This window comes from Nerophis lumbriciformis, linkage group LG09 (genome assembly GCF_033978685.3).
Source record: "Nerophis lumbriciformis linkage group LG09, RoL_Nlum_v2.1, whole genome shotgun sequence".
Lineage (NCBI taxonomy): Eukaryota > Metazoa > Chordata > Actinopteri > Syngnathiformes > Syngnathidae > Nerophis > Nerophis lumbriciformis.
In genome coordinates this window covers 49,832,232-49,855,924 of record NC_084556.2, presented here as the reverse complement: position 1 = coordinate 49,855,924, position 23,693 = coordinate 49,832,232, and the positions used below count along the sequence as shown (strand labels likewise).

The following is a 23,693-nucleotide window of genomic DNA, read 5'->3' as shown; positions in this document are numbered from 1 at the left end:
CGCCTCCCTCGGGAGGTGTTTAGGGCACGTCCGACTGGTAGGAGGCCACGGGGAAGACCTAGGACACGCTGGGAAGACTATCTCTCCCGGCTGGCCTGGGAATGCCTCGGGATCCCCCGGGAGGAGCTGGACGAAGTGGCTGGGGAGAGGGAAGTCTGGGCTTCCCTGCTTAAGCTGCTGCCCCCGCGACCCGACCTCGGATAAGCGGAAGAAGATGGATGGATGGATGGATGAAAACAGTCAAGTATCCGCTGGAGTGCCGGCAAGTATCTTCAGAGGTGCACCATTCGAGAACCACCGCTCAAGTCCAACTACTATAGTCTGGGGGGGGTGTGGCGCCCTCTGGTGGTCATGAGAAGGAACCAACAACTCGTCAATGCAACTGCAAGAAGTTGGTCTTCAAACGTCACCATGGAGCCAAAGTGTCATAATAAGTCGCTCTTTAATGTCCTCTCAAACTAGAAGTAGGCAAGGATGTGAGACAAGCTGAAATGTTGATACATTTCTTATGAATAATTCTGTGTTTCTTCCTCTGCAGATCCACGGTGATGCAGCACTTCTATCTGGGTCAGCTGCCCCCCCTTCCCCCTCCCCCCTTCCTTGGAGCACCCGTCTTTTACCCCCCCAACCCCCTTCCTTCCCTCCTCCCTCTTCCTATGTATACAGCCCATTTTTTTCATGTAGCTCATGTGCTTCTCATGTGCACCCCCGCCCCTTTTCATAAACTACACTCATCAACACTCAGTTATTTTATCAAGATGGCGCACGTTACGATAATCCAGTGTGGTTTTATTGAGAAATACTTCACTTACAAGTCCGAATTGTGTTGCTTTAAAGTCCCCCGTTGGCCTTCTTCAGCAGCGGCACGTCATTGCGGCTAGCCCCGCCCACTGGCTGCTTTGACTGACAGCGGCGCTGCTCTAGGGGCGGGGCGTCCGGTCACGCGCTCGCCATGCAAATGAGGCAACTCCGTGCCCATGTGGCCCAGCACCATGCTTGTTGTTCTGCTCGCTGATTGGCTGCCCGCCGCCATGGCAGCGTTCACGCGCCGCGCAAGACCCGGAATTAGGGCCCGCCTGGACGGGAGTGTTTTCGTCCCGCTCGTTACCGGACAAAGTGAGCCGCCATGTATGTTCCACGGGGGTATTAAACACGTTAGCGTGTCAGAATTGGGCTCGCGTGTGTTCGGCGGGATGACTTTCAGGCGCGAACTAGACCGAAAGGCGACGAGTCGCACGTGCGCGTTATGCTCCCGTGTTTTGTGGGAGCCGTAGTAAGAGGGCGTGGCTGGAATGCACAAGGGGCGTGGCTTGACGAGAACACCACTATCCTTGTTGTGTGTACTCCTGCTCACATCGCCATCTTGTTGCTATCCCCCCTTTTTTTTTTTTTTTTTTTTCAAACTTATGCGAGAATCCTCGACCATTTCCGAACAAGATCCGAGGGGATCCACCGGCTCGAGCGTGAGGCCGTTAAAATCTTGTACGCCGGCACAGTAGCAGCGAGCCCCCCCCCAACCCCCCCTTCCTTCGCTCGGCTTTTTTTTTTCCGCCCTCCGTCCCGGGGGCCACCGGCTCGGGCGGCACCATGAGCATCGACACGCTGCTGGAGGCGGCCAGATATCTGGAACTGCAAGCCCAGCAGCAGCAGCTCTCACACGGTAAGAGGAGCTCGCTGTGCTCGGAGGCTGCCCGCGGAGCTCCCCTCGTCCTCCCGTTAGAGCCGCGGTTAATCGGGCCAGCATGTGCGCTGTGTGACCGTAACAATATTCCACTTCTGGCTTCAAAACATCTTTTATTTGCTCCTTCCAACCAGGAAATAACTCTTCTTTTTTTTTTAACGAGACTACTTTTCGCGCTCGCGCCGCGTGACCACTTCAACACTGACATCACAGGAGGAGTTTTTTTTTTTTTTTTTTAAATGTTCATTTTAGTTGAAGGATTTTAAACATATGTGACGTCACAGGCACCATGTGTGTTTTGAAGTGTGTCACGATCGACTTGTCCTACTTTTCGTGGGTCGTGCACGGCAGGGCGGTGGCGAGCACGCACACACTTTACATAATAGACTGACACGGCCGCTCCTATGACACACACTCAGGGGGCGGGGCCTCCCCTCCCTAGGCGTGCACGCTCCTTTCTCCGCGCGCGCGCGCACTTGTGATTATTGTTTGTTGTTCGCGAGTCACGACGAGCACGCACCATAAACGTGGGGGGGGGAGGGGGAAGTGTCTTCCTCATGTTCTCCCCCTTCGATGACGTGTCACAGACTAGTCACGCACGCGCACACTGCGTGCTGGGGTCCGCCCATCCCCACCACCACGTGCACTCTCGTAGCCACGCGCACAGACGAAGACGCTACGACCCCGCCTCGCGATTCGATTCAGGGAGGGAGGGGTTGGCTCCACGACACGGTTACGTAATTGGCAGTAGCGTGTACTTTGATATCGATCTATTTGTATATATATCGACTAGGGATGTCCGATAATGGCTTTTTTTTTTTTTTGCTGATATTCGATATTGTCCAACTCTTTATTACCGATACCGATATATACAGTCGTGGAATTAACACATTATTATGCCTAATTTGGTATGGTCCTTTTTGAAAAAAATAAAAATAAAACAAGATAATGAATTAAAAAAAAATTCTTGAATAAAAAAAGAAAGTAAAACAATATAAAAACAGTTATATAGAAACTAGTAATGAATGAAAATGAGTAAAATTAACTGTTAAAGGTTAACACATTATTATACCTAATTTGGACAAACAGGTATGGTGAAGATAAGGTCCTTTTTGAAAAAAAAAAAATAAAACAAGATAATGAATTAAAAAAAAATTCTTGAATAAAAAAAGAAAGTAAAACAATATAAAAACAGTTATATAGAAACTAGTAATGAATGAAAATGAGTAAAATTAACTGTTAAAGGTTAACACATTATTATACCTAATTTGGACAACCAGGTATAGTGAAGATAAGGTCCTTTTTGTAAAGAATAAAATAAAACAAGATAATGAATTAAAAAAAAAACTTAAATAAAAAGAAAGTAAAACAATATAAAAACAGTTGTATAGAAACTAGTAATTAATGAAAATGAGTAAAATTAACTGTTAAAGGTTAACACATTATTATGCCTAATTTGGACAACCAGGTATGGTGAAGATAAGGTCCTTTTTGAAAAATAAAATAAGATAAATAAATTTAAAAACATTTTCTTGAGTAAAAAAGAAAGTAAAACAATATAAAAACAGTTATATAGAAACTAGTAATTAATGAAAATGAGTAAAATTAACTGTTAAAGGTTAACACATTATTATACCTAATTTAGACAACCAGGTATAGTGAAGATAAGGTCCTTTAAAAAAAAAAAAATAATAAAATAAGATAAATAAATTAAAAACATTTTCTTGAATAAAAAAAGAAAGTAAAACAATATAAAAACAGTTATATAGAAACTAGTAATTAATGAAAATGAGTAAAATTAACTGTTAAAGGTTAACACATTATTATACCTAATTTGGACAACCAGGTATAGTGAAGATAAGGTCCTTTTTGAAAAAAATAAAATAAAACAAGATAATGAATTTAAAAAAAATTCTTGAATAAAAAAAGAAAGTAAAACAATATAAAAACAGTTATATAGAAACTAGTAATGAATGAAAATGAGTAAAATTAACTGTTAAAGGTTAACACATTATTATACCTAATTTGGACAACCAGGTATGGTGAAGATAAGGTCCTTTGGAAAAAAAAAAAGATAATGAATTAAAAAAAAATATTCTTGAATAAAAAAAGAAAGTAAAACAATATAAAAACAGTTACATAGAAACTAGTAATTAATGAAAATGAGTAAAATTAACTGTTAAAGGTTACATTATTATACCTAATTTGGACAACCAGGTATAGTGAAGATAAGGTCCTATTTAAAAAAAAAATTAATGAAATAAAATAAGATAAATAAATTAAAAACATTTTCTTGAATAAAAAAAGAAAGTAAAACAATATAAAAACAGTTATATAGAAACTAGTAATGAATGAAAATGAGTAAAATTAACTGTTAAAGGTTAACACATTATTATGCCTAATTTGGACAACCAGGTATGGTGAAGATATAAGGTCCTTTTTGAAAAAAAATAAAAATAAAACAAGATAATGAATTTAAAAAAAATTCTTGAATAAAAAAAGAAAGTAAAACAATATAAAAACAGTTATATAGAAACTAGTAATTAATGAAAATGAACTGTTAAAGGTTAACACATTATTATGCCTAATTTGGACAACCAGGTATGGTGAAGATAAGGTCCTTTTTGAAAAAAATAAAATTAAACAAGATAATGAATTTGAAAAAAATTCTTGAATAAAAAAAGAAAGTAAAACAATATAAAAACAGTTATATAGAAACTAGTAATTAATGAAAATGAGTAAAATTAACTGTTAAAGGTTAACACATTATTATACCTAATTTGGACAACCAGGTATGGTGAAGATAAGGTCCTTTTTGAAAAAAAATAAATAAAACAAGATAATGAATTAAAAAAAAATTCTTGAATAAAAAAAGAAAGTAAAACAATATAAAAACAGTTATATAGAAACTAGTAATGAATGAAAATGAGTAAAATTAACTGTTAAAGGTTAACACATTATTATACCTAATTTGGACAACCAGGTATAGTGAAGATAAGGTCCTTTAAAAAAAAAAAAAAAAAAAATAAGATAAATAAATTAAAAACATTTTCTTGAGTAAAAAAGAAAGTAAAACAATATAAAACAGTTATATAGAAACTAGTAATTAATGAAAATGAGTAAAATTAACTGTTAAAGGTTAACACATTATTATACCTAATTTGGACAACCAGGTATGGTGAAGATAAGGTCCTTTTTAAAAAAAATTAATAAAATAAGATAAATAAATTAAAAACATTTTCTTGAATAAAAAAATAAAGTAAAACAATATAAAAACAGTTGTATAGAAACTAGTAATTAATGAAAATGAGTAAAATTAACTGTTAAAGGTTAACACATTATTATACCTAATTTGGACAACCAGGTATGGTGAAGATAAGGTCCTTTTTAAAAAAAATTAATAAAATAAGATAAATAAATTAAAAACATTTTCTTGAATAAAAAAAGAAAGTAAAACAATATAAAAACAGTTATATAGAAACTAGTAATTAATGAAAATGAGTAAAATTAACTGTTAAAGGTTAACACATTATTATACCTAATTTGGACAACCAGGTATGGTGAAGATAAGGTCCTTTTTGAAAAAAATAAAATAAAACAAGATAATGAATTAAAAAAAAATTCTTGAATAAAAAAAGAAAGTAAAACAATATAAAAACAGTTATATAGAAACTAGTAATGAATGAAAATGAGTAAAATTAACTGTTAAAGGTTAACACATTATTATACCTAATTTGGACAACCAGGTATAGTGAAGATAAGGTCCTTTTTTAAAAAAATTAATAAAATAAAATAAGATAAATAAATTAAAAACATTTTCTTGAATAAAAAAAGAAAGTAAAACAATATAAAAACAGTTATATAGAAACTAGTAATTAATGAAAATGAGTAAAATTAACTTAAAGGTTAACACATTATTATACCTAATTTGGACAACCAGGTATGGTGAAGATATAAGGTCCTTTTAAAAAAAAAAATAAAAAAAATAAGATAAATTAAAAACATTTTCTTGAATAAAAAAATAAAGTAAAACAATATAAAAACAGTTATATAGAAACTAGTAATTAATGAAAATGAGTAAAATTAACTGTTAAAGGTTAACACATTATTATACCTAGTTTGGACAACCAGGTATAGTGAAGATAAGGTCCTTTAAAAAAAAAAATTAATAAAATAAAATAAGATAAATAAATTAAAAACATTTTCTTGAGTAAAAAAAGAAAGTAAAACAATATAAAAACAGTTGTATAGAAACTAGTAATTAATGAAAATGAGTAAAATTAACTGTTAAAGGTTAACACATTATTATACCTAATTTGGACAACCAGGTATGGTGGAAGATAAGGTCCTTTTTGAAAAAATTAATAAAATAAGATAAATTAAAAACATTTTCTTGAGTAAAAAAGAAAGTAAAACAATATAAAAACAGTTACATATAAACTAGTAATTAATGAAAATGGGTAAAATTAAGTGTTAAAGGTTAGTACTATTAGTGGACCAGCAGCACGCACAATCATGTGTGCTTACGGACTGTATCCCTTGCAGACTGTATTGATATATATTGATATATAATGTAGGAACCACAATATTAATAACAGAAAGAAACAACCCTTTTGTGTGAATGAGGGAGGGAGGTTTTTTGGGTTGGTGCACTAATTGTAAGTGTATTTTATGTTAATTTAATTTTAAAAAAAACGATACCGATAATAAAAAACCGATACCGATAATTTCAATATGACATTTTAAAGCATTTATCGGCCGATAATATCAGCCACATCTCTAATATCGACCAATAGGTACAGCGACACGTTCTGTGTCACGTGCTTTCCATTGTAAAAGGAAGTAGGCGGGGCCTCTGCAGGCCTAAAGGAATGGGAGGGGCTTAGATCATGTCGGCTGGTGACAGTAATGTAAATATTACTAAAGTCACTTTGTTTTGACATTACTGCCTTTTTTTTTTTTTTTTTTTTAAACACTTATAACAAAATTAAGCACTTCCTGTTTCCACTAAATGGTCACGATCTGGAGAGAGGCAACGTGACTGTTTCACTTTAAAGTGAAAGTAAGACGCTCGCACAAAAATGAAGTGAGATTTTGAAGCCTTAACATTGAAGCTGTTTGTGTGTGTGTTGGCGTGCACACTCGAGGAATCCCTGGGATCTTCCCTTTATCATGCCGCTGTTTCCATGGCAACTGGGGGCTTTCCACACTGCTGTCTGCGTCACATGACATCATCTTTGTCACCTTTCAGCTTCAGATACCAAATCATTAGGGGTGCAAATCTTTGGGCGCTGAACGATTCGATCCGATTCCTGAGGGTGACGATTCGATGGGGGATCGATTCAACACGATTTTCAATTCCTCTATTTGGTGTAATAAATATAATGAAACTTTTACAAAACATGTTAAATGTAAAAAAGAAAAAGAAAAAATAAGCTCCCTCCGGTTGCTAGGATATAGCCTAAAATAAATAAATAAATATATAAAATGTATAATTGAAAGAAAGAAAAAAAAATATATATATATATATTATATATCATATATGTTTATTAAGTTAAAAAAAGTTAAAGTACCAATGATTGTCACACACACACTAGGTGTGGTGAAATGATTCTCTGCATTTGACCCATCACCCCCTGGGAGGTGAGGGGAGCAGTGGGCAGCAGCAGTGGCCGCGCCCGGGAATAATATTTTTGGTGATTTAACCCCCAATTCCAACCCTTGATGCTGAGTGCCAAGCAGGGAGGTAATGGGTCCCATTTTTATAGTCTTTGGCATAACTCGGCCGGGGTTTGAACTCACAACCTACCGATCTCAGGGCTTATTATGTATACATATATAAATATTCATATATTTAAAAAAAACAACTATACATATATATAATATATATGTATATGTATATATATATATATATATATATATAATTTAGTTTTTAATTTTGGAAAATTAGGATTCGATTTAGAATTGGGAAGAATAAGAATCGCGATTCAGATGTTAATGCACCAATATAAATCAAATTTAATGTCTAAACCAGTGGTTCTTTTCACCAAGTACCACCTCAGAAAACACTTTGCTCTCCAAGTATCACCACAATGACCAACATTAAAACGCAATAGCGCAGTAGGTCTAAGTATTCATCAAAAACACGGCATAGATGTTATTTAACAAGTATATGCAATATTTTTGGCTGCTGTAACAATACAAACAGTTTGAACAGTAACACTGATAACGGATCGAGTCACGTCATCCCGATATTTAATGACGTACCACTAGATGGAGTCCGTGTGCCACTTGTGGTACCGTACCATAGCTTGACAGTAAATAAACACTTTGTTCTCCCACAGAAGAGGAGCAGCACAAAGACAAGGAGCTGATCAACAAGGAGGAGTTAAGACACATAGAGCTTGTGACTTCCTTGTCGCAGCCAATCACAGCCAACCATGTTAACTGGGGTGAGGACCCACATCGCCAGCAGCCGCCGCCACCGCTACCACCCCGACCGCCGCCCCCAGTGCCCATTGCCGTCATACCGATGGTCCCCGTCGTCACTGCCGCGCCCCTTCCGCTCGCCACGCACATCACCGCCGCCTCGACGCTCGCCGGCCCCCCGTCGGCCAAGACCACCACCTCGCCACAGCCGCCGCCTCAGCCCCCGCCGGCTCCGGCATCCCACCAGCTGCTGTGCCCCCCCCAGATGAAGGCGGACACGACCAACCAGCCCGTCAAATGCGTCCAATCGCAGCCTCAGGTTCACATTCAGTACCCGCTCGCCATCAGCACCAACGGGCCCGCCCCTCAACCTGCCCTGGCCTCTCATCAAGCCCCGCCCACATCCCAGCTGAGGCCCAATGGAGTGACGCTGGAGGACATGAGGGCCTTGGAGGGGAAAAAGAGACCTGGAGGGTCAGTGTGTGTGTTTGTGTTGACGTGTGTGTGTGTGCATGCATGCGTTTCTGTTGACGTGTGTGTGTGTGTGTGCATGCATGTGTTTGTGTTGATGTGTGTGTGCATGCGTTTGTGTTGATGTGCGTGTGTGTGCATGCATGTGTTTGTGTGTATGCGTTTGTGTTGATGTGTGTGTGTGCATGCATGTGTTTGTGTTGATGTGTTTGTGTTGACGTGTGTGTGTGTGTGCATGCGTTTGTGTTGATGTGTGTGCATGTGTTTTTGTTGATGCGTGTGTGCATGTGTTTGTGTTGATGCGTGTAAGCATGTGTTGTGTTGATGCGTGTGTGTGTGGGCATGTGCTTGTGTTGACATGTGTGTGCATCTGTTTGTGTTGATGTGTTTGTGTTGACGTGTATGTGTGTGCATGTGTTTGTGTTGATGTGTGTGCATGTGTTTGTGTTGATGCGTGTACGCATGTGTTGTGTTGATGCGTGTGTGTGTGGGCACGTGCTTGTGTTGACATGTGTGTGCATCTGTTTGTGTTGATGTGTTTGTGTTGACGTGTATGTGTGTGCATGTGTTTGTGTTGATGCGTGTAAGCATGTGTTGTGTTGATGCGTGTGTGTGTGGGCATGTGCTTGTGTTGACATGTGTGTGCATCTGTTTGTGTTGATGTGTTTGTGTTGACGTGTATGTGTGTGCATGTGTTTGTGTTGATGTGTGTGCATGTGTTTGTGTTGATGCGTGTGTGCATGTGTTGTGTTGATGGGTGTGTGTGTGTGTGGGCATGTGTTATGTTGATGTGTCTGTGTGCATGCATGTTTGTGTTGTTGTGTGTGTGTGCATGTGTTTGTGTTGATGTGTTTGTGTTGACGCGTATGTGTGTGCATGTGTTTGTGTTGACGTGTATGTATGTGCATGTTTGTGTTGACGTATGTACATGTGTCTGTGTTGACGTGTGTGCGTGTTGATGCGTGTGTGTGGGCATGTGTTGTGTTGATGCGTGTGTGTGGGCATGTGTTGTGTTGATGCGTGTGTGTGTGTGTGCATGTGTTTGTGTTGACACGTGTGTGTGTTTGTGTTGACGTGTGTGTTGTGTTGACGTGTGTGTGTGTGTGTGTGCATGTATTTGCGTTGACGTGTGTGTGTGTTTGTGTTGACGTGTGTGTTGTTGTGTGTTCAGGACAGGAACCAGGGAGGTGCACAACAAGCTGGAGAAGAACCGGTGGGTTCCTAATCGTCATACAGAACATGGTTGGTTCTCGCCGGTTCCAAGTGCTTCTGGTCTCCTAGAACCTTGTATATCCTCCTCAGGCGGGCGCACCTCAAGGAGTGTTTCGAGACGCTGAAGAAGAACGTCCCAAACGTAGACGAGAAGAAGACCTCCAACCTGAGCGTGTTGCGCAGCGCACTGCGCTACATCCAGGTAGGAGCTGCTGGCCTCCACCTGATTGGCCGAGCCTCTTTGGTGGACATAATGCTCTCATAACTGACAGACTCCGCCCTTTTCCTCATGCAAACCCGTGAAGCTCTGCCTACTCTCTGAAGTCACGCGCTCTCGGATCAGTTTCACCCGCAATAAAGAGGGCGGAGCTCAAAGTGTGTGAATATAGTCACATGACTTCCAATAAGGAGGCTCCTTACAGATGAGGTTGCTGAGGAGATGCGCATGGAAGGCAGCCGTTGCCACGGCGATTTGCTGCAGTGGCGCGTTGCTCGGGGGAATTGTGAAAGGTCAGACGTTGTGGGGGCGGAGTCACACAGCCGCCACGTGCGGCAGGCGGAACGTAAACAACATAGCTCGTCGTCATTTCCTGTCCTTTTTCCCCCTCCCAAGTATGATGTCACATGTACATTTAAAAGCCCGTGTAGCCCCGCCTCCTGGAAGTCAAACAACCACCTGCTGACCTCCCACTGCTAATCTGTGCTAATGTTCTTAGTCCTCGTGTGTCACATGACCCAAACAGAAAATGGGGTCACGCAAACAAAGAGCTTTTCTGTGCATACAGCACGCCGCCCGACCACCTGACCTCATATTGTCAGCGAGCTGATCAGGGATGGAACCATATTTCATACCAGGGTTGTACTGACTAAACAGCTGAAATACATACACATACTGTTAGAAAGCCCACTATTTAGGGCCCGCATGGCCCATTGCATAAGGACTCCCACAGGGAGTCCTTATGCAATGGGACATAAGGACCTATTGTTATTCTAAGGTTTTATTATTATTCTTTCTTATTCCGCAGCTTTGCGCGGTACTTTGACCCTCTTAACATGCTTCAAAACTCACCAAATTTGACGCACACATAAATAAACTCGAACAAAACTCTTTGGTAAAAATACCAAACCCCAAAACTTAAAATTGCGCTCTAGCTCCCCCTACAAAGTAAACTTTTTTTAACTCCCAGTACAAATGTCGTAGAGACATGAAACAAAAACCTTTATGTAGGTCTCACTTAGACTTAAATTTTATTAATTTATTTCCTCGGGCAAAAAATCAACAGGAAGTTGGCAATTCCCCCTTCAAGACAAAAAAGTACTAAAAACAGTAACTTTTGCCTCTTTGAGCTGTATTTTGACCCCCTTAACATGCTTCAAAACTCACCGAACTGAACACAGACATCAGGACTGGCAAAAATTGCGATCTAATAAAACAACCTAACCCCAAATTTAAAAATTGCGCTCTAGAGCAATTTTTGAATAAAACAGAGAAAAAACTGCTCCTCGGATGAAAAAACTGACAAAACTGCCTGTAACTCCCACTGGGAAGGTCGGAGAGACATGAAACAAAAACCTCTATGTAGCTCTCACTTAGACCTACATTTCATAAATTGACAACCCCCAGCAGAAATCAACAGGAAGTTTGCTATTCCCCCTTCTAAACAACATTTTTGTAAAAACCGGTCACCTTTCTTCAAACATTATCTCCTCTGAGCACGTTTGTTGTTTCGGCTTCAAACTAACACAGGAGAGTGATTGAACCCTTCTGATTAAAAGTTATCGAAAGAGTTTTGATTCCGGCTCCGGTTTTGATTTTATGACCCTTCAAAGACCCGCTGCGCTGATGCTGCTGCGCTGCTGTTTTTTTAAGATGGCTGCTCAAAAGCAGGAAGCACCAACGTGCCCACACAATGCAGACAAGGTAGGTACTCTAGACAAAAGTCTTGGGACACTTCTGACTAAAAGTAGACAAAAGTATTGGGACACTTATGACGAAAACTGAACAAAAGTATTGGGACACTTAGGACTAGCACCTGCCAAATACGCGGGCCCGACCAACACTGCTTGCAGCTTTAATTATTATTATTCTTCCGCAACTTTGCGCTGTAATTTGACCCCCTTAGCATGCTTCAAAACTCACCAAATTTTACACACACATCAGTAATATACGGCAAAACTTTTTATCAAAAAACCAAACCCCAAAACTCAAAATTGCGCTCTAGCGCCCCCTAGAAAGAAAACTGCTTATAACTCCCAGTACGAATGTTGTATAGACAAGAAACAAAAACCTCTATGTAGGTCTTTCTTAGACCTACTTTTCATTAATTAATGTCCTCGGGCAAAAATCAACAGGAAGTTGGCAATTCCCCCTTCAAGACAAAAAAGTACTAAAAACAGTAACTTTTGCCTCTTTGAGCTGTATTTTCACCCTCTTAACATGTTTCAAAACCCACCAAACTGAACACACACATCAGGACTGGCAAAAATTGCGATCTAATAAAAAAACCTAACACCAAATCTCAAAATTGCGCTCTAGCGCTATTTTTGAATAAAACGCAGAAAAAACTGCTCCTCGGAAGAAAAAAATGACAAAACTGCCTGTAACTCCCACTGGGAAGGTCGGAGAGACATGAAACAAAAACATCTATGTAGGTCTCACTTAGACCTACATTTCATATATTGACAACCCCCCGCAAAAATCAACAGGAAGTTTGCAATTTCCCCTTCAAAACAAATGTTTTTTATAAACCGGTCACTTCTCTTCAAACATCTCCTCTGAGCGCGTTTGTCGTATCAGCTTCAAAATAACACAGGAGAGAGATTGAACCCTTCCAAATGGAATTTGGGGAAAGGGAAAACATGTTATGCGTTCAATTTATTGGAAGAGTAGTGTGAGTGGATAGAGTCGGAATTGGGTAAAAAGTGGCCCAGTATTTGGGGAATTGTAGAACTATAAATCCGTCCATTCATTTGAATGGGAATGTCCTGGAAATGTAGGGATTTTGGAAAAAACAATACTTTTTAAAATATTGATACCAGCACAATTGTCCTTGATGATATGAATGGAATTTTTGGAATCGGTTGAAAAATGTTGACGTAACAGTTTGAGTAGGGAATTGGTATTTCAGAATTCCTGGAATTTTGGGAAAACCGAGCATTCGAACGGAAAAAATAGGAGCATTTGTTGTCCCCAACTAAGAGGAATGATTTGATGGTCAAAAACAGTTGAAAAATGTGGGTTGTGAAAACTTTCCAGGAAGAGGTGACGATGGGACTTTGGAAAACCGGGAATTCCTGGAATTTCTTTGAACTTGAAAAATGGTAGTTTAAATGTCCAAGGTGAGTGGAGTGTGTGGATGGTGGAACGGTTCAAGTCAGATAAGATATGTGGGCTATGCAGTAGATTGTATATTGCACATTCACTGTCAAGCGGAAGAAAATTCCAGGAAAAACTGGAATTTGGGGAAAGAGAAAACATGTTTTGCGTTCAATATATCGGAAGAATAGTGTGGGTGGATGGTTGAGTCGGAATTGGGTAAAAAGTGGCACCGAATTTTGGGCATTCATTTGAATGGGAATTTCCTGGAAATGTAGGGATTTTGGAAAAAACAATAATTTTTAAAATATTGATACCAGCACAATTGTCCTTGATGATATGAATGGAATTTTTGGAATCAGTTGAAAAATGTTGACATAACAGTTTGAGTAGAGAATTGGTAGTTTGGAATTCCTGGAATTTGGGGGAAACAGGGAATTTGTACGGGAAAAAATAGGAGCATTTGTTGTCCCAACTAAGAGGAATTATTTGATGGTGAAATAATCAAAAAAACGTTGAAAAATGTGGGTTGTAAAAGGTGAAGGAAGAGGTGACAATAGGACTTTGGGAAACCGGGAATTCCTGGAATTTCTTTGAACTTGAAAAATGGTAGTTTAAATGTCCAAGGTGAGTAGAGTGTGTGGATGGTGGAAAGGTTCAAGTCAGATAGGAAATGTGGGCTATCTAGTAGATTGTATATTGCACATTCACTGTCAATCGGGAGAAAATTCCAGGAAAGCCTGGAATTTGGGGGAAGGAAAAACATGTTTTGTGTTCAATATATCGGAAGAATAGTGTGGGTGGATGGTTGAGTCGGAATTGGGTAAAAAGTGGCACCGAATTTTGGGCATTGTATAACTATGAATGCGTCCATTCATTTGAATGGGAATTTCCTGGAAATGTAGGGATTTTGGAAAAAACAAATAATTTTTCTAACTGCTCCGGTTTTGATTTTATGAGCCTTCAAAGAACCGCTGCGCTGATGCTGCTGCGCTGCTGTTTTTTTTAAGATGGCTGCTTAAAAGCAGGAAGCACCAACGCACCCACACAATGCAGACAAGGTAGGTACACTAGACAAAAGTCTTGGGAGACTTCAGACTAAAAGTAGACAAAAGTATTGGGACACTTGGGACTAAAACTTGACAAAAGTATTGGGACACTTAGGACTAGCACCTGCCAAATACGCGGGCCCGACCAATGCTGCTTGCAGCTTTAATTTGTTAGTGTTTCTTATGGTGAATGTTCCGGTCGTACTCTGTTCAGAGGTCCTTGAACGCACCGTAAAAAACCCATCTGAGTATTGGTTGTATTCCGTCACTTGACTTTTCAACGGAAGGGAGTGCAAACTATCCGAGTACGCAAGGGGCCTAGATCTTCCTGCAAAAAAATCAAACTAAGCAATGAAATAGATCCCTATACTTTATCAAAAAAAGATTTGTCGAGTGATATCAAGGATTATACGTCGGTCGCCTTACCAGACATATGGACGTATTGTGCGCCAGACATCATTCTACACCACAAAACAGATGACAACTTGGAAAAGCATGGAGGGCTACAACTTCTTTGTGTGTGGCTGGGTGAAGAACATTGGTATCAAGACTTTGTCGGATAAATGTGCATCGTTTTTGCTCGAGTAAAGTTGCATTTCATGATTTAACGTCGCATCTACCGCCATGTTTGTTGTTGTTGTTGTTGCGCACGCCGTTTACAAGTAGCGTGTTTTCCCCGTTTTTATCATAATATAACTATAGATGTCAACATTGTGTATGTGCTTAAAGATTCATTTATGATTGTTTATCATAATATAACTATAGATGCCAACATTGTGTATGTGCTGAAAGATTTAAATTATTATTGTTTATCATAATATAACTAGAGATGTCCGATAACATCGGACTGCCGATATTATCGGCCGATAAATGCTTTAAAATGTAATATCGGAAATGATCGCATACCTGCCAACTTTTGAAATCAAAATGATTATTAGCATTCAGACAGGTTAAAATGTTGCTAAAACCATCACTTTTCTATCAGTCACAGTGACTTTTCAAAACATAAATATTACAGCAAAAATCATATGGGTTGATTGACATGTTTATTCTGTAAGCTAACTTCAATAGTTTGAAATTATTTTGACAGTTAATGCCAGTTATCCTGTCAACCTTTCACAAGACTTCAATTTGTTAATTGAAAGTATAAACACTTTTTACAGTAAACAAATGGTAAAACAGTACTAAACAATTCCATTGGTGTCATTATTAACTTTCTGTCCAAGCTTGTATAATCTACTGCCTTGTTCAATTGTAAAAAATATTCTGTGCCTAAAATTCACATTTCTATCACAATTATCATACTGTAAACATGGTAAGCTAACTTAATTAAAATTAATAGTCCTGTCAATAGCATGGAATTACAATTCAAATGTAGTTTTTTTTGTAAGCCTTTCAAAAGAATTCAAAATATGAAAAATTAATGAAAATGAATTGAAGCCATCAGACACTTGAAAAGTGGCACATCACATCTCTAATGTAATCATTTGAACTTTTCAACAGAAATAGCACTGCAAAAATATTAAGGACATACTTCTGTATTTTGGTAGTTATGCTGTCAACATTTAACAAGATTTCTTCAACTTGGACTTGAAAGCATAAATAGTATAAACACTTTTAACAGTATAACAGTACTAAACAATTCCAATAGATAACATTGGTGTCATTACCTTTTTGTGGCTAAAATCCAAAGTTATTCTATCAGATAGATCATACTGCAAAAATGATATGGTAACTTTATGATAAGTTTAGACTTGTGTTTTTTTTGTCTCAACGTGGTCTTTTACATCGCTAATTCCTCCGTGTCCGATCGAAAGATCTTGTCTGCACAAGGTGCAATTCGCGTAGTTTTCACCCTTTTTGGAACGGATAATTATTCCCGGATAGGCTTTTGAATATTCTTCACGGAATGACTGCAATTTTCTTTTCGGTTTAAGACTCGTTTGCGATTTTTCTCCGGCTGATTCCATGATCGTTCGCTCGTTTGGAAACAATGGCAACTGGTGCCTCGTGCTTGGCAGCGGTGCTATAAATAGCCTCGCGCATGGCATTCGGAATGGCTCGATAGGAAGTTACGGGAAGCAGTGTCGATTGTCATTGTTGTTACGCGATTTCGTGAATAAAACTTTAAAAAAAATTTTTTTTTTTTATTAATGAAAAAACTTATTTTTTATCACTGCAACCGTAACCCGGAATAGGTTGATGAAAACCGTACTAATTACGGGAAAACCGGAGTAGTTGGCAGGTACAGTATGTGATCGGTATCTGTTTCAAATAGTAACATTTATGACTTTTTAATACGCCGCTGTGTACACGGACGTAGGGAGAAGTACAGAGCGTCAATAAACCTTAAAGGCACTGCCTTTGCGTGCCGGCCCAATCACATGATATCTACGGCTTTTCACACACACAAGTGCATGCAAGGCATACTTGGTCAACAGCCATACAGGTCACACTGAGGGTGGCCGTATAAACAACCTTAACACTGTTACAAATATGCGCCACACTGTGAACCCACACCAAACAAGAATGACAAACACATTTCGGGAGAACATCCGCACCATAACACAACATGAACACAACAGAACAAATACCAAGAACCCCTTGCAGCACTAACTCTTCCGGGACGCTACAATATACGCCCCCCCCGCTATGCCTCCCAACCTCCTCATGCTCTCTCAGGGAGAGCGTGTCCCATATTCCAAGCTGCTGTTTTGAGGCATGTTAAAAAAAATACTGCACTTTGTGACTTCAATAATAAATATGGCAGTGCCATGTTGGCATTTTTTTTCCATAACTTGAGTTGATTTATTTTGGAAAACCTTGTTACATTGTTTAATGCAGGGGTGCTCACACTTTTTCTGCAGGCGAGCTACTTTTCAATTGATCAAGTCGTGGGGATCTACCTCATTCATATATATAATTTATATTTACTTATTTATGAAATATATGTTTTTGTTAACAAGTTAAAGGTGTTTAATGATAATACAAGCATGTTTAACACATATAGTTAATATTGTTAATAAATTAAAGGTGTTTAATGAAAATACAAGCATGTTTAACACATATAGTTAATATTGTTAACAAGTTAAAGGTGTTTAAAGATAATACAAGCATGTTTAACACATATAGTTAATATTGTTAACAAGTTAAAGGTGTTTAAAGATAATACAAGCATGTTTAACACATATAGTTAATATTGTTAACAAGTTAAAGGTGTTTAAAGATAATACAAGCATGTTTAACACATATAGTTAATATTGTTAACAAGTTAAAGGTGTTTAAAGATAATACAAGCATGTTTAACACATATAGTTAATATTGTTAATATGTTAAAGGTGTTTAATGATAATACAAGCATGTTTAACGCATATAGTTAATATTGTTAATAAGTTAAAGGTGTTTAATGATAATACAAGCATGTTTAACGCATATAGATTCCTTTCTTTCATGAAGACAAGAATAAAAGTTGGTGTATTACCTGATTGTGATGACTTGCATTGATTGGAATCAGACAGTGGTGATGATAACGTCCGCATTTTCGAATGGAGGAGAAAAAAGTCCTCCTTTCTGTCCAATACCACATGAAAGTGGTTGGTTTTTGGCATCTTATTTATCCAGCTTCCGTACTCCTTTGTATACACTTTACAAGAAATACATTGTTGGCAAACTCCAGTCCGTAGCTTGCTAGCTTGTGCACGCCAGCTTTCTAAGACTCTTATTTTGGTAGCACAAGCAGGATGAAGCAGCGCTTTTATTGTGCAACTGTGCAGTCGGTCTTTGGAGTTTTGACGACAGGTACGGCGCCAGAGTCTGTTGAAATAAAGTGTTTCTCGCCTTCCAGTCGGTAATTTCAATGAGCTGGCAGCAGCCAGCGTCATCTCAGAAGACCCTCGGGTGCCGTGAATGTCAATCAAGTGACGAAAGTGACGTCATAGTGAAGATTTATGATCGCTCATTTTTAGGACTATTTTTTTAATGCCTGGCTGGTGATCGACTGACACACCCTCCGCGATCGACCGGTAGCTCGCGATCGACGTAATGAGCACCCCTGGTTTAATGCATCCAGCGGGGCATCACAACAAAATTTGGCATAATAATGTGTTAATTCCACGACTGTATATATCGGTATCGGTTGATATCGGAATCGGTAATTAAGAGTTGGACAATATCGGAATATCGACAAAAAAGCCATTATCGGACATCTCTAAATATAAATATAGATGTCAACATTGTGTATGTGCTGAAAGATTCATTTATGTTTGCTTCCTTCGGTAAAAACTTAACTCTTTTAGGTTTTACTCACGTTATTTTTTTTTTTTAGACTCGCAGAGTTGATGCTTTACGAAACACTCGTATCAAACGTGTGTTTAAGAAATACAAATAATATCAAGATAATACTTAAATGGGACATAATAAATGTTAAAAGTATACCATTGACTAAGTGATCACTGCAAACTCGTGCGTTCTTTGACTCTACGCCCTTGACTTTTGTAGTTTTTCATAAAATCTTGCACTCTTCCTGATTACCTCTCGAAGAATACTAAAGAAATATTTATCCTTTTCGCGTTTTGAACAGTTCCAACAGCCTAAAACAACGAGTGTCGCATATTTAATGAGCCGGACGTGACGTCAGCTGAATACAAGCTACAGAACCATTGCTGTGTTCAATGTGTAGCTTCAATGTGCACAATTGCACAGTTTCTCTGACAGTGATGTTCATATAAGATTACCAAATTTCTGGACTACAAAGTGCACACCTAAATTTTAGAAAAAAATAAATTTTCCATATATTAGCCGCACCGCAGCTAATTCGCAGATATATACATTGTAAATTGAGTTATTTACACAAATATTTTGTGAATGTTTATTTACATAGCTTAATTGTTTCCAAACGGTGTCTGTAACACGGCAGTAAAACGGCTGATCAAACAAAACAGAAGTCATCGTCTTGGACCCACTAGCTGCAGAAGCTAGCTCTCCAATCAGCTAAACAGACTCAATAATTCCACGGTGACGTTTTGGTGAATTTAATGAGGAATCGGTGAAACTGAAACGATACAAAAAGAATGGCATTGTAAGTTAACAATACTAACACAGACACTCGTAAACCTGCTAGTATATTAGCTGATGCTAACGATGCTAGCTTGATTACATTACCATAGCATGTACAAATATGCATGAAAACACTCCTACAGACGGCGCACATGGGGCGGTTGATGAATGAAGAATCCGTACGAGTAGAAACGCTATGGACGGCTAGCAGACCGAACGGCAACTGTACTTCCAATAGGTTCATAGCGCAGTCTAAACAGAAGGGCAATGCAGCACCTGCAGTGAGCAAACTCGTCAAAAAGATAGCGCCAGACCACAAATTCAGTGTGTTTTTGTTTTGTTAACTATTCACATTATGGTCAGCTGTTATTAAGGAAAAATCCATACATTTGCCGCACCGTTTTATAAGCCACAGGGTTCAAAGTTGAGGAAGAAGTAGCGGCCTATAGTCCGGAATTTACAATACATTGGGGTAAGGCCTAAAATCTCTTAAAAGATTTTCCACAAAAACCTCAATAAAAATTAGTTCCTCTACTTTTTTAGAGAAAATAAAATGACAGTGATAATTGAAAACACATTTTGTTTTTATTTTACTCAAAAATGAAGAACCGCATCTTTGGCGACGTGCAGAGCAATTGCTTTAGTGATCGTTTTCTTGTGTCAATGATTCCGCCTCACTAAGCTGCAAGAGTTTGTGTTCTTACGTTTTTGTTTGCCTTGTAACTAGGGATGTCCGATAATGGCTTTTTTGCCGATATCCCGATATTGTCCAACTCTTAATTACCGATACCGATATCAACCGATACCGATATATACAGTCGTGGAATTAACACATTATTATACCTAATTTGGACAACCAGGTATGGTGAAGATAAGGTCCTTTTAAAAAAAATTAATAAAATAAAATAAGATAAATAAATTAAAAACATTTTCTTGAATAAAAAAGAAAGTAAAACGATATAAAAACAGTTCCATAGAAAAAAATAACTGTTAAAGGTTAGTACTATTAGTGGACCAGCAGCACGCACAATCATGTGTGCTTACGGACTGTATCCCTTGCAGACTGTATTGATATATATTGATATATAATGTAGGAACCAGAATATTAATAACAGAAAGAAACAAACAACCCTTTTGTGTGAATGAGTGTGAATGGGGGAGGGAGGTTTTTTGGGTTGGTGCACTAATTGTAAGTGTATCTTGTTTTTTTATGTTGATTTAATAAAAAAAACAACAAAAAAAACCCGATACCGATAATAAAAAAAACCAATACCGATAATTTCCGATATTACATTTTAGAGCATTTATCGGCCTGCCGATATTATCGGACATCTCTACTTGTAACGGGTAGTCCTTCCCCTACTCGGCCTTCAAGTTTGCAGACACTTTTGTTGCAAAGCCAAACCACACTTTTCCTTTCTTTGGAACGAATGTCCCTCTCTCGTTTGCGTTAGCCATGTTGAGCTATGTGTGTGCGAGTCCCCCTAAGGCAGGGGTCGGCAACCTTTACCAGTCAAAGAGCCATTTTGACCAGTTTCACAAATTATAGAAAACAATGGGAGCCGCAAAAATTTTAGAAATTTTAAATTAAATAACACTGTATATAAAACTTTTTTTTTGCTTGGTGCTATGTATAAATCAGGGGTCTCAAACACGCTGCCCACACCTTTTATATGGAATTTTTATACTGGTGCGGCACGCAGGTTATGAATGAATAGCGCTTGTCAGCGTCATGCGTGCTGTGATGGTACAGCATATAGCACCCATTACATCCAGCGTGCCTGATTAGCCACAAGATGTTTTGGGCTTCTGTTTGCTCACGTAAGAGACAGCAAGTCATACTTGTTCAACAACCACACAGGTTACACTGACAGGTTAACACTCTTACTAATAATGCGCCACACTGTGAACCCACACCAAACAAGAATGACAAACACATTTCGGGAGAACATCTGCACCGAAACACAACATAAACACAACAGGACAAATACCCAGAATCCCATGCAGCCCTAACTCTTCCAGGCTACATTACACACCCCCGCTACCAAACCCCGCCCACCTCAACCGACGCACGGGGGGGTGATGCGTGAGGGAGCAGGCTTGGGGTGGGGGCGGGGCTTGGTGGTAGCAGGGGTGTATAATATAGCCCGGAAGAGTCAGGGCTCCATGGGATTCTGGGTGTTTGTTCTGTTGTGTTTATGTTGTGTTAAGGTGCAGATGTTCTCCCGAAATGTGTTTGTCATTCTTGTTTGGTTTTGGTTCAACGTGTGGCGCATTATTAGTAAGAGTGTTAAAGTTGTTTTATATGATCACCGTCAGTGTAACCTGTGTGGCTGTTGACCAAGTATGCCTTGCTGTCGCGTACGTGTGCAAGCAGAAGATGTGTATTGTATAACAAGTGTTGGGCTGGCACTGTCAATGCAGATTGTAGAGGGCTCAAATTGTTGTACCATCACGGCACACCCTTAATATAGCTTTAAGGGTGAAAATCGGTGAATATTAGTCCCGGGAGTTTTCTGCGAGAGGCACTGAAATCTGGAAGTCTCACGGGACAATTGGGGGGTTCAGCAAGTAAGCTGCTGAGCCGCATCAGAGTGATCAAAGAGCCGCATGCGGCTCCGGAGCCGCGGGTTGCCGACCCCTGCCCTAAGGAAATAACGGGGGAGGGCGGAAGCTGCTCGGGGCAAAAATATGTCAGAGCAAGAAGAGAATAACAGATTTTTTTCTTTAAATTGTCTGCAAGAAAAAACTCGCCCATGTTTCCTAATGGGGAAATATGTTAACGTCTCTTGTTTTCATGTTGGCATTTGAGCTAGCGCCAGTCAGCTTGTGAGTTTATCATTACCACCGTTTATCGTGACTTTGGTGAGAAAGTGGGCGGAGCTTTGTGTGACGTCTCGCCGTCATCCTCTCCCTCCTGTGGTTTAGCCGGCCGTCGTCCACGGGAAGTGGCGTGGAAGGCCTGGGCGGAGGTCTAGACGCGTGCTCATGAGTGTGGTTTTGTGGCGCAGACGCTGAAGCGCAAGGAGAAGGAGTTTGAGCACGAGATGGAGCGGCTGGCGAGGGAGAAGATCGCCACTCAGCAGCGTCTGGCCGAGCTGAAGAACGAGCTGAGTCAGTGCATGGACGTGATGGAGATCGACCGCGTCCTGAGACAGACCATCCAGCCCGAGGACGACCAGGCGTCCACGTCCACCGCCTCAGGTACTGCGTCACAATGTGCCCATGTACTTTCTGCCACCGTGCTGACCCCAGCGCCCTTTTTGCCCACAGAAGGGGAGGACAACCTCGAGCTGGACGTGGACGAGGACGGCCTCGCCCCACTTGTCCCCACACCCCTCGCCAGAGCGCTGACGGCGGCCCCCATCCTGCAAACGCAGCCGCTGCTGGCCCCCCACCTGTCCATACAGCACGCGCCCCTACCTCTCTCCGCCGTGCTAGCCACGCCCCCCTCCTCCGTTCCTCCTCCCCCTCAAGCCCTGGCCCCCACCCTCACACCGGTCTTGCCCACCTCTCAGCCGCCAGCCGTGCAGGTGCAACCCACCGTCATCGCCCACGCGGCCGTGTCCCACCCCTCCGTCATCCAGGCCATCAGTCACGCCATGCCGGCCAATCACAAGCACCTGACGCACATCGCCCCCTCCCCCATCGCTGCCGCCCCGCAGCCCATCGCGGTGGCCTCGCCGGCCCACCAGCCCATCGGACACATCACCGTCCACCCGGTGGCTCACCTCCAGTCCCGCCTTCCCACGCTGTACCCGCAGGGCATGTCGGTGTCCCAGCCGACGATGGTGAGCCACATCACGCACACCTTCGCCCACCACGCGCTGCCGCACGTGCAGGCCAACCCCCAAGCCAACGCCATCGGGGCGCAAGTGAATAATGCCACCGTGGTCGGCCAGGGCAAGCCCACGGCGATGCTGGCGCCCCACCCGCAGCTGGTCGGCCAGGCGGCCGTACTCAACCCCGTCACCATGGTTACGGTCCCCACTTTCCCCGTCAGCACAATCAAGCTCGCCTGAGCGAGGACGAGGACGCTTCCGGGAGGTGGAGTCCAGACGGCAGCCCCCCCCGCCCCCCAAGCCGAAGCACTAACAAGCTCCGCCCGACACCACGCCTCCTCAGTGGGCCAATCAGGTCTTCTCTGACGCGAGGGCGCCCTCTGTTGCACGCAACACAAACTACCTGCACAGGTAAGCAGCTGCAGCGAAGGAAGAACATTTTAGAGCGCTTTTGGAGGATAAACACGGGAAGGAAAAAAACGCTGTGAACGTCAAAAAAAAAAAGAAAGATTTTTCTTCGAATGGAGGCCACACCCACTTTTCTGTGTGTGTTATTGCGCATCCACACTCTTTTCAACACTGTGACGACAATGAGCGTATGAAAAAGAAATATGTTCATTTCCCAATTTTTTTTCTCCCCAGACTGAAAGCAGGTGGGGGAAAAGCAAGATGTTAACCTAATTTTGTCTAATATTCAG

General features: G+C 40.5%; 1 protein-coding gene across 2 annotated transcripts; it reads left to right on the top strand.

Annotated features, from left to right (window-relative positions):
- The first annotated feature begins 1,064 nt into the window (after positions 1-1,064).
- mntb (MAX network transcriptional repressor b) lies at positions 1,065-23,679 on the top strand. 2 transcript variants are annotated; one of them, XM_061962965.2, is made up of 6 exons: positions 1,065-1,128; positions 8,026-8,584; positions 9,753-9,794; positions 9,884-9,995; positions 22,225-22,417; positions 22,487-23,679. In XM_061962965.2, the coding sequence occupies exons 2-6, from the start codon at positions 8,214-8,216 to the stop codon at positions 23,233-23,235; spliced, it is 1,467 nt and encodes a 488-aa protein (XP_061818949.1). In that variant the 5' UTR covers positions 1,065-1,128; positions 8,026-8,213; the 3' UTR covers positions 23,236-23,679. The 2 variants fall into 2 exon arrangements, with proteins under 2 accessions (XP_061818949.1, XP_061818948.1); XM_061962964.2 differs by lacking the exon at positions 1,065-1,128 and adding an exon at positions 1,166-1,660.
- The last annotated feature ends 14 nt before the right edge of the window (positions 23,680-23,693 follow it).

Coding starts and splice junctions, on each gene's coding strand:
- mntb (XM_061962964.2), top strand. CDS start 1,588: ATGAGCATCGACACGCTGCTGGAGGCGGCCAGATATCTGGAACTGCAA. Junction 8,585..9,752: donor GGGAAAAAGAGACCTGGAGG/GTCAGTGTGTGT, acceptor TTGTGTGTTCAG/GACAGGAACCAGGGAGGTGC. Junction 9,996..22,224: donor GCGCACTGCGCTACATCCAG/GTAGGAGCTGCT, acceptor TTTGTGGCGCAG/ACGCTGAAGCGCAAGGAGAA.